The sequence below is a fragment of the Podarcis liolepis genome (assembly GCF_965112155.1).
Source record: "Podarcis liolepis genome assembly, chromosome: 13".
Lineage (NCBI taxonomy): Eukaryota > Metazoa > Chordata > Lepidosauria > Squamata > Lacertidae > Podarcis > Podarcis liolepis.
In genome coordinates this window covers 6,470,077-6,480,810 of record NC_139573.1, presented here as the reverse complement: position 1 = coordinate 6,480,810, position 10,734 = coordinate 6,470,077, and the positions used below count along the sequence as shown (strand labels likewise).

General features: G+C 51.7%; 1 protein-coding gene across 1 annotated transcript; it reads right to left on the bottom strand.

The window, feature by feature from the left end:
- Positions 1-1,773: 1,773 nt before the first annotated feature.
- NRL (neural retina leucine zipper) lies at positions 1,774-9,695 on the bottom strand. The gene is made up of 3 exons (XM_083473570.1): positions 9,395-9,695; positions 5,923-6,319; positions 1,774-4,615 (listed from the first exon to the last, which is right to left on the bottom strand). The coding sequence occupies exons 1-3, from the start codon at positions 9,577-9,579 to the stop codon at positions 4,238-4,240; spliced, it is 960 nt and encodes a 319-aa protein (XP_083329696.1). The 5' UTR covers positions 9,580-9,695; the 3' UTR covers positions 1,774-4,237.
- Positions 9,696-10,734: the final 1,039 nt, after the last annotated feature.

Below are 10,734 nucleotides of genomic sequence, written 5' to 3'. Positions count from 1 at the left end.
CAACGTTTGGTATCTGAGTTGACGATGTGACGAGTTCATAGTGATGCGCATATCATTTCTTTGCGAGTTGGCACATTGATTGCCTCCAAAATCTATGCGGATATTTTGCTCACCAAGAAAACGCTCAATGAAAAATTATCTCCGACGGCTAGATTGGAGTGGTTTGTTCCTCTTGATGAGGTGCAAAGGAATGAGAGCGTAAGCATTTAGAGCAGAGCTTTCCAAACTTTTCATGTTGTGACACACTTTTTAGACATGCTGCATCATTTTCCGACACAGTAATTCAGTTTTACTAGCAACCCAGAGGTTAAACTAACCCTTTTCCAGCCTGGAAAGAGCACAAGGAGTGTTTGTGCAATACACCTGCACACTGCAGCCGACACGCTAATGTGTCGTGACACACAGTTTGAAAAGCTCTGGGTTAGAGGCTGTGATGAATCAAATTCACATGGGATGGCAGGAACCCAGAACAAATGTTTCTGAGCATGTGCAGAGTTCCTTCTGTAACCTTTGCATCTCTAGGACTGGAAGCAGGGAGGTGGGGGGCACAGTGTCTGTGGCAAAACAGGGGCTCCTTTCATTTTACACTTGATGTTTTTACAGTGGTACCTCGGATTAAGTACTTAATTCATTCCGGAGGTACGTTCTTAACCTGAAACTGTTCTAAACCTGAAGCACCACTTTAGCTAATGGGGCCTCCTGCTGCCGTTGCGCCACCGCCGCGCAATTTCTGTTCTCATCCTGAGGCAAAGTTCTTAACCTGAGGTAATATTTCTAGGTTAGCGGAGTCCGTAACCTGAAGCATATGTAACCTGAAGCGTATGTAACTCGAGGTACCACTGTATTATGTTTTTAGATATGCTGTAAGCTGCCCAGAGTGGCTGGGAAAACCCATGCAGATAGGCAGAGTATAAATAATAAAATTTAATTTAATTTAATTTAATTTAATTTAATTTAATTTAATTTAATTTAATTTAATTTAATTTTATTTTATTTATTCTGGTCCTTGGATCCCCTAGCCTTTAGGGCTTGCTTGTCCTCTGGCGCCACCTTGTGCTCAGGTATGGCAGCACCCCATCTTATGGTTCATCATCTCCTTTGGCCCCATGGACAAAACTCAGCAAAACTGATGCATCCTGCAGGAGGTGGGCTGTTGTTTTTTCCAGCTATGCTTTCAGTAGAGCTTTGACTATATTATTAATCACAGCCATTTATTCAGCACTTTTTTTAAGAGGGAGAAGAGAAATAATATACGTGGCGTTTTTGCAGTCCTTGCTTGTGAACATCGTGCAGAGTCGACTTGCCAGGAAGCTGTCTTGCACGAAGTGAAGCCATTGGTTTATCTAGCTCTGCAGGATTCTCTCCCCCAATCAGGGATTGAACCTAGGACCTTCTGCATCCAATCAGATGCTGGGCCACTGAGCTACAGCCCTCCAGTGCCCACCCAACATTCTTAGCATCCCATTGTACAGATGTGGAAACTGAGGCATATGCGTCTTGCCCAGGTGATAAGACCACGGCTAGGCAGACTTTGAGCCAAGGTCTCTTCACATCTGGGCCTTTTATCCATTGGATTGTATCCAGATCAGATTGCCAGGGAGCAGAAGGGAAAAGTCTCTCATTGATTATCTTAGCACAAGAAGGGAGTAAAGTACAGGAACGCTGAACAGTCTTCTCTCTTCAAAATGTTCAGAAAGCAGCCAGGCCTGACTATGTGGCTGTAAACAGGCACCATGCAGAAACTGAAAGAACTCCACACTCTTTGTTACCTTCTTTTGTTTTTTTAAAGGGTCCTTTTATTATTTTTAAAAATCCATCCATACCAGGAAATCTTCTGTCTCTGATTTCCCCCTTCTGGGCCGCCCACCGGCTCAGAATTTTCACTCGGAGCGAAAAGGAGTCGTTTCGAAAATAAATAGTAGAAAATATTGGAAAGCTAAACAGATTGAGGCAGCTGCCTGGGTGGGGTGGCGTTGTTGCGTGTGCGTCAAAGGGAGCGATAAATTTGCGCCACACAACGCACATAATTGGGAGTCACCCGTTTGCCCACCGCCCCGTCCTGCTTTCTCCCCGAATGCCCACCTCCCTGCCCCATGCGCAAGCAAACCACAAGCCACCCATTCAGACACACGCTAAGGATCACTCACAATCACCCCTGTGCGAGTCCATGCTCAGAGTCATGCGCAGGGTTCAACTTAAGTGCGCTTAACAGCAAGGATGACTGCAAGGGGACAGCGCACAGCTGCACAATAAATTGCGTTTGTGCGTCCCTTGCTGTGGGAGCGCTCGATTGAATGCCGCTGTTTCTGTGTGCTTTTCTGACGGCACCATACATTTAAAGCACATTCAATGCACATTTAAAACGTATCCGACTTCCCCCATTGAATCCCAGGACCTGACAAGCTCCCAGGGTTCTTTTGGGACATGCCATGCCCTTTAAGTGTGCTTTAAACGTGTGGCACGCTCATTGTGCAGACATAAAACCCTGTCACACATCGTTGCATGCACAGCTAATGCAAGTGTGTGGCTACAACAGCACGCACAGACACACACACACAACACAGATTTGAATCCACGCATTACATCTCCTTTCCATATTTTACATGCATGCTATGTTCCATTCTGAACATGCACTCTTTTATGATCGCACTGAAATGCACACACACACACACACTCAGACACTTTTTATAGTAATAGTACCTGCCTAATATAATGCAGTTTTTTTAAAAAAATCATTAATATAATTATCCCTTTCCAGGCAGTAGGGAAGGTGGACTCTCTAGATTTCCCAGCCTTCCCTCGTGGATATGTTCCAAGGCGCCGTCTCCATCTTCCTTTAAAACTTAGCTTGCCCTTTGCTCTTTGGACTCTCGGAATAAGAAAGACTGAACACACAAACTGCAGTGGTGTTGTTTCTACTCTTTGTCGAAAACGGAGGTTCCCAGACGGGGATTTGATCCTGGGACGTTGGGAGGAATTAGCGTGTGGGGGGCGGGAAACTCTTAAAATATCATGTTATTGACAGGAAGAAGGCCTGAGACTGCGGCTCCCTTTGGAGCAAAAAGCGTCCTTGAGACGCACTGTTAGATATCACCCCTTTCCCTAACAATTTCCCTGCAAAACAGGCCAAATCCTCAGAAGGGTGCGCAGCGATTCTCTTCCCCGTCACGACATGGCCGCTGCACTTCAGTTCCACTGAGCCATTTTGCCAGGACTGAGAAAAGGACTGGGAAGGGATGCTGGGGCTGTTGCTTAGCAACCGCAGCAAGTGCTTCCTTCCCCATTTCTGGAAATTTCTATCCCGCCACGCTAGGCCCACACGCTCTGCTCCCTTTATGTTAGCACATTTCTCCCCACCTCGAAAACCAGCCCGGCAGGCCTGGAGTTGTGAGCCACAAAGGAAAACCCCGCTACTGAATGTGAGATTATTTGTGTACAAAAAAAAAACACCACACGTTTTTCCTTGCTGGAAATGGGCTCAAATGGTTTTGTGGCATCCGCCCGGTTTCCCTATATGAAATTGTATATTTTGTATGTGGCGCTCAGCCTGCTGGATTAAGCCCAGGGCCGAATCCAGGATCTTGTTCTTGCAGTGACCGGCTAGATGCCCTAAGAGGAAATCTGCAAAGCAGGACATGAGCTCAAAAGCGGGGTGCATGGATCCCCAAGAACCCAAATCCGGTGACCCCAATTGCCTCCCCAGGCCCCGCTGCAACGACATCACTGCCCAATGCACCGTCGCTCTGGGGAGAAAATGGAAGCCGTCTTCAATCATCTCTCTCATACACACACACACTCTCTGGCTTTTATTATTTTTCCTTTGCCTGGCGGTGGAGGTAAGAACGATGCAGAAAGCACACTTCTCAGAAAGCCCAAGAGCTCCCAGGGTAGCTACACAACAGACTCGACAGGGCTTCGGCGCCACCGGGAACCATGGGAAACTTCAGTTCCCAGGGTTCCCTGAGAGGGAAGGAGCCACGGCAGCCCCAAGACCTGAGAGATGCTTTTGCCGTGGAGATTGTCTCCTCGCCTGGTGGCCTATGTTCTCTTGCGCCACCTGGTGTCGGAAAAGGGGAGTGCCTGTGTTCATGTCGCCCCCTAGTGGAGGGAAAGAGGGGGGCAGCCCCTTGGTCCACAGCGACCCCCAGTGGCCAAGTTGGTGGGGCAAGAATGCAACCCGCCGAGTTCCCTCGCCCACCCACCCACCCACAGTCCGTCGCGCCAGGAAGGGAGCCGCTCATAGGTAAAAATGCGACATCGAGGTGGGCTGAGGCGCCGGAGGCTCCGCCCCCTCGCCGCAGTGCCCCCCGGCGTCCCCCAACAACTTCTGGCAGCGGGCCTTGTAGATGTCCCTCTCGTGAGCCACCCTCGCCACCTCGGCGCGCAGGGACTCCAGCTGCTGTGCCAGCTGGGACTTTTCGGCCTCTAGGACGTGGCGCTGCTGAACCCTCTTGAAGCGACACGACTGGGCGTAGCCGCGGTTCTTAAGCGTGCGCCGTTTCTGCTTCAGCCGCTGAACCTCGTCTTTGCCGAAGCCGCGCAGCTGGCGGTTGAGGTCGCGCACCGACATGGAGACCAGCTGCGCGTCGGAGAAGCGGTCGCAGAGCGTGGACAGCTGTAAAGGAAGGGAAGGAAAGGGAGAAGAAACGCCGGTGAGCAGTGGCGTAGCGTGGGTTGTCAGCACCCGGGGCAAGGCAAGTAATTTGCGCCCCCTAACCCGTGGATTTGCGCCCCCTAACCCTAACCCCCAGATGTTGCGGCCGGTGCGGCCGGCCCCCCTGCACCCCCCACGCTACGCCACTGCTGGTGAGTAGGAGAGCCGAAAATCCCTCCGGAGACGTTTCCATCAGGAAATCCCTCAGGTTTCCCCCCCTGTAACCAACCAGCCTCCCTGGTGGAAGAAAATCTCCACGGCAGAATTATCTGTGAATACCCCTTGCCAACTTTTGTCCCCGCCCGGATAACTCAGTCGGTAGAGCGTGAGACTCTTAAACTTGGGGTGGGGTGGTTCGAATCCCATATTGGGCAAAACATTCCTGCGTCGTAGGGAGTTGGGCCTGGAGATTCTCAGGGTCCCATTCAACTCTACAATTGTATGATTTTATGTTATGTTTGTTTATATTTATTTACAGTCATACCTCGGGTTGAAGTCGCTTCAGGTTAAGCCTTTTCGGGTTGCGCTCCATGTCGACCCAGAAGTAACAGAGTGCGTTATATCCGGGTTTCGCCGCTTGCGCACGCGCAGACGCTCAAAATGACGTCACGCGTATGCACGGAAGCGGCGAATCGCAACCCATGGGTGTGGGTTGCGTTCGCTTCAGGATGTGAACAGGGCTCCGGAATGGATCCCGTTCGCATCCAGAGGTACCACTGTACTTTTCTGGTAGATCTCCACATTGTGGCTCTCAGAGGCATGTAAGGGAAGGGTGCTCTGCGCATGCTCAAGAGCCTTTGTCTTTACATCTCCAGTGCTTGGAAAGCGAATAGCAGGCAGTAAAAGTCTTGGGCGTAAAACCCTCTGAACTACAGCAGTGGGAGGGGCCTATGCTTGTTTATTTCCTGGTACGACACGTTGCACATGTTAGAATCCCAGAATTGTAGCGCTGGAAGGCACCCGACGGTCATCTAGCCCAACCCCCTGAAATTCAGGGATCTTTCGCATAACATGGAGCTCAAACCCCCCACCTTGTGATTAAGACCCTCCGGCTCTAACCGACTGAGCTGTCTCAGGGGGACCTTTCTTTTACTGAACTCTGGAATGGAAAAATAGGCCTCTGGTCTGAAAAAGGACCCTTCCGTCTCTCCCGCCTTTCTCCTACAAACCTCTCGGCACTTTACAGAGCCCCCCCTTTCTGTCTCCCACCCCCCAAACGCCCATAATTCAACCCACCCACCCACCAAACTCTTCCCACTCCCTCTCACCTGCTGCTGTTCCCCACCGGCTCCCTCGATGGCCCCTAAGAAACCTTGGAGCTGTGGGGCTGTTCCGCCCCGAAGCCCCCCGTCCATCACCGGGACGCCCAGGAGAGCCTCCACCGCCTCGTCCAGACCCGGCATCATCTGGGCTTCGGGGCCACCCCCTGCCGCCGCCGCCGCCAGCGTCTGGTGGAGCGTGGCCATCCAGTACAACTCTTCGAGGGTGGACTTGGGGTCGCCTGCCTTGTCCAGGGTGGGCGAAGGGGGCACGGAGCTGCAGGGCGTGGAGCTCAGGGAGAAGCTGCCCCCCGTGCGGGACACTTCCTGCTTCACCTCGAAGCGCAACAGGTCGATGTCGTCCAGGTAGTCCAGGCTCAGAGGGCTGGGCGGCGGAGCACCCATCCTGCGCAGGTGGGGAGAGGAAGCGGGGAGATTAGACGACTTCTCCCTGAGCCTTCCCCAGGGATGGAGAGCAGACCTTGGAAGCCTGAAGGTCGGCTTAATGGATTAGCTCTCCATGTCAAAACAAACCCAGCGTCCTGTTCTTCTCTACTTGGTCGAGACCATCTAACACCAGTCTTGAAAGACCTTCACTGGCTCCCAGGACGTTTCCGAGCACAATTCAAAGTGTTGGTGCTGACCTTGAAAGCCCTAAACGGCCTCGGTCCTGGATACCTGAAGGAGCGTCTCCACCCCCATCCTTGAGCCCGGACACTGAGGTCCAGTGACGAGGGCCTTCTGGCGGTTCCCTCACTGCTAGCAGTGAGGTTACAGGGAACCAGGCAGAGGGCCTTCTCGGTGGTGGCACCCGCCCTGTGGAACGCCCTCCCACCAGATGTCAAAGAGAACAACAACTACCAGACTTTTAGAAGACATCTGAAGGCAGCCCTGTTTAGGGAAGCTTTTAATGTTTGATGTATTACAGTATTTTAATATTTCTTTTGGGAAGCCGCCCAGAGTGGCTGGGGAAGCCCAGCCAGATGGGCGGGCTATAAATAATAAATTATTATTATTATTATTATTATTATTATTATTATTATTATTATTAGTCCACACCAGCCCCCCCAACTGAGGGGCGCCAGCCCCCATGCTTCCTAGGCCCTCTCCGCTGCCTCGCAGCAGAGCAGGGCAACTAGAATATCGGGTGCCAATAAATCCTGCCGTTGGGAGGGGAAAAGTTAACCCAGACTGGCCTGCTTCAAATTCTGAAACAGAAAGGGAACTCCCTACCTAGCCAGAGGGTTCTCTCGGACTGTGGTTTTATTTTTATTTTTAATCATTTATTCAATTCATATACAGTGGTACCTCAGGTTACATACGTTTCAGGTTACATATGCTTCAGGCTACAGACTCCGCTAACCCAGAAACAGTGCTTCAGGTTAAGAACTTTGCTTCAGGATGAGAACAGAAATCGGCTCCAGCGGCACGGCAGCAGCGGGAGGCCCCATTAGATAAAGTGGTGCTTCTGGTTAAGAACAGTTTCAGGTTAAGTATGGACCTCCAGAATGAATAAAGTATTTAACCTGAGGTACCACTGTACCGCCAGATCTCAGGACAGATCTTCGCAACATAAAACTACAACAGCAGGCTATTCATGTTTACATATGTATTAGGATAATAATATCAAATCCGTTCCAGAATGCATGGGAGTACATTACATTGTGTGTTTTTTCTACATTGTATATATTCATATATTGTTTCTTTCTACGCATTTATGTCCCGTTTTGTTTTTCGTTTCTTTTTCTTCGCATCCCTTTCTTCGTAACCGAAACCTTTCCCGTCAAAATATTGATACAAAAAACCCCACGGAATTCATAGTAAAAATTAGAAGGATATAAAAACAAGGACAACGGCAAACCAACCGTCCCCTCTCCCACAACAGATTTCAAAGGGTGTCAGATGTCAGTCAGCTCAAGGCCTGGGTGAAGAGGACCCTTGTCGCCCGGCACCTAAAGGTGCCTAACAAAGGGCTGCCTCACGGTTAATGCCAGTGTGGTATAGTGGTTAGAGTGCCGGACGAGGGCTTGGGAGATCCGAGTTCGAATCTTCACTCGGCCACAAAGCTCACTGGGTGACACGGTCACTGCCCCCTCAGCCTAACCTAGTTTTCTGAGGGGGGGGGAAGGACCACTAACCCACCCCCTTGAACAAGAAGCTGGGAGATAAATGCACAAAGCAGAGACACATGACTTCCTCCCAGTAATTCTGGGAACGGCACTTTTCCCGTTGCAGAGTTCCAGTTCCTGAACAAACTACTTTTCCCAGGAGTCTCTCGGGGGGGGTGCAGTTTCTGACGTGCTTTAAATAGTGTGGGTCTGCCCTATACACATTAAGGCCAGCCAGCCAGCCAGCCCCTTTCTGATTCTGCCCTGAGCAGCCAGCCTGTCCCTGTTAAGATTATGACCAAGATCTGCAGAAATAAATCTCGCCTTTTCACTCCAAGCACCTCCATTAATCACCCGCTGCAAACAGCTGTTTCCTGTTGAACTTCTGGTCGCCCCACCCTGCCTGCCTAGGACACCTCCTGCCTCTCTTGCTGGAGGGAGTGCAAGGTTGCGGGTATCACTGGGCGCCGTCGCAGAGTGTTCACGGTGAAGTTAGAAGTCGGGGGCTTCTGATCAAACTGGAGCAGCTATAAAAAGCAGCAATTCTCTCTCTCCCTTCACCCCATTCCTGGCCAACCTGTCTTCTTCCCCTCTCTTAAGAGCAGACCAAAGACTCTGGTCTCTGGCAGCGCACTAACCACTATACCGCACTGCCTGAAAACGCCGCCGGGTTCTGTCGGTTCTGGTTTGATCGCAGCGGAAAAATCCTTCCTGGGTCCCTCAAGTTTGGTTTTCATATCCCTCACTTTCAGAGACACGCAGTGCTTCCTGGTCCCAATCGCTCTGACTGGTTTTGCACAGTCCTGCCCCTTCTGTGTCCCGTCCTTAAATAAGACCCACATTCAAAGCTGCTGTCCTAAACCCACTCGCTTAGGAGTGAGCACCCCCCCAAGCTAAAAGGGACCTACCTCTGAAGAAAGAAGCCCAACAGGAGAGAAGAGGGGAGCCCACATCATCCCTGCGGCTGTATCTAGGGCAACGTCCCCGCAACCTGGTTCCCGCTGGGAGTTGTAGTACGAAACATCTGGAGGGAGCGAGGTTGTGGGGCCGGGGGGGCCTGCTGTAGATGTAGCCCTTTCTTTCAGCAGCCTTCCAGGCGAAAGCAGAAATGCTCAAGGAAAGTGATTTAGGGGAGAGAGAGAAAACAAACGATAGCGAGGAGACCACAAGTTGTTCCCAAACGCCCCACACACAGACATAAACCCTCAAATGCCTCTCCAAGGCTGTTTTGCTGTGGATCTCCAGGAGAGAGGAAGGGGGGTGGGGAAAACAGCACCCAATAGGTTTGAGGCACCTTGGGGTGGGGGGAAAGACCCCCCCCCACACACACACCAGGAATGAACCCTGGCCTAGCCTGCGACCTCCCTGCCCACCTGTTTGTTTGGGAGTCCATCTGCCTCCTCCTCGCAGCTCCTGCGCTCCAGCTGTTGTGACCTTCCTGGCCCCTGCCCACTGCTGCCAGGGGAGGGTGGCAGTCGCCCAGCCCAAGAGAGACCAGAGCCCGGACTCCGGGGTCCCATTTAAAGCTCCGGGGAAGGCTGAGCTCACAGGGACGCATGAGCCACCGGCCAATGGAGAAGGGACCTTGGACCTCATTAGCATGCCGGGGAAAAGGGGGCAGGCCCAGAACCTTTTTGCCTCTGCACCCCCCCAGCCCAGAGGCCTCTTCCCACTTCTGTGGGAGTTGCTCGAGGGTGTCCCTGAACCCTCCAAGGAAGCCAGTTTCGTTCTGCTCAGCACTTCCTCATCTGGAGAGGAGAAGAAAAAAAGCACAGAGGCCAAGTTGTTGTTGTTTTTCGCTCCTCCGGCCTCCCAGCTGCGGTTGTGCAGCCAGTCACACCATCGCCGGAGAGGCCTGAGTCACAGTTTCCAGGCAGAAAAGCCGGGAAGGGCTGTGCCCCCTCCAGAGTGATGTTTCTGCAACATTCGTCCCTTTCGCCACATTCATTATTTGACCCTTTTCTCAAGGTGCCATAAAGGGGACTCCCTCGATTCAGCCTCACAATGACCCTGCGAGATAGATTATGCCGAGAAGCAGCGATTCAAGGTCGCCCAGCAAGGTTTGTGGCCAAATGGGGAGCCCCACACTCTCGCCGCTGCCCCACACTGGCTTTTGGGGCACGAGAATAGCACACAGGGTCATATCCACACCATGAATTTAAAACTTCATGGCTTCCCCGCGAGGAATCTTGGGAACTGTAGTTTGCTGAAGATTTGTAGCACTGTGAGTGGGTAAACTATAGTTTCTTTGCGGGAAGGCGTGACTTTCAAAGTGATGCGCCGTGTCGACACAACCTTTGCGGTGGAGTCACGCCGCTTCAGTTGATTCTGTAACACGACGGAAGCAGGGCCAAAATAAAACCGGAAGATTTGAGGCAGAATGATGGGATTTCGGCAGAAAGCTGCAGGGTGCTCACCAGATAAGAGTGAAGCAGTGTGGCCGCACCAAAGGTTTTTCAGGGGCAAACAGGATTGTTTGTGACCTTCCTGATTGCGCCCCGAGTGTGGATTATGATGAATGTGCAGTGAAAAGGAACGTTTCGCAGGGAATAAATCTAGAAAGGGGGGGAGCAGGGTGTGACGGAAAGCTGTCCTGGTGGGGGCAGCTGAGATGGGACTGTGCGCAGTTAGCTCAGGTGCAGTGCTAATAACGCCAAGGCTGTGGGTTCGAATCCCCGTAGGAGCCAAGAAAACCTCTTAGCTCAGCGGTAGA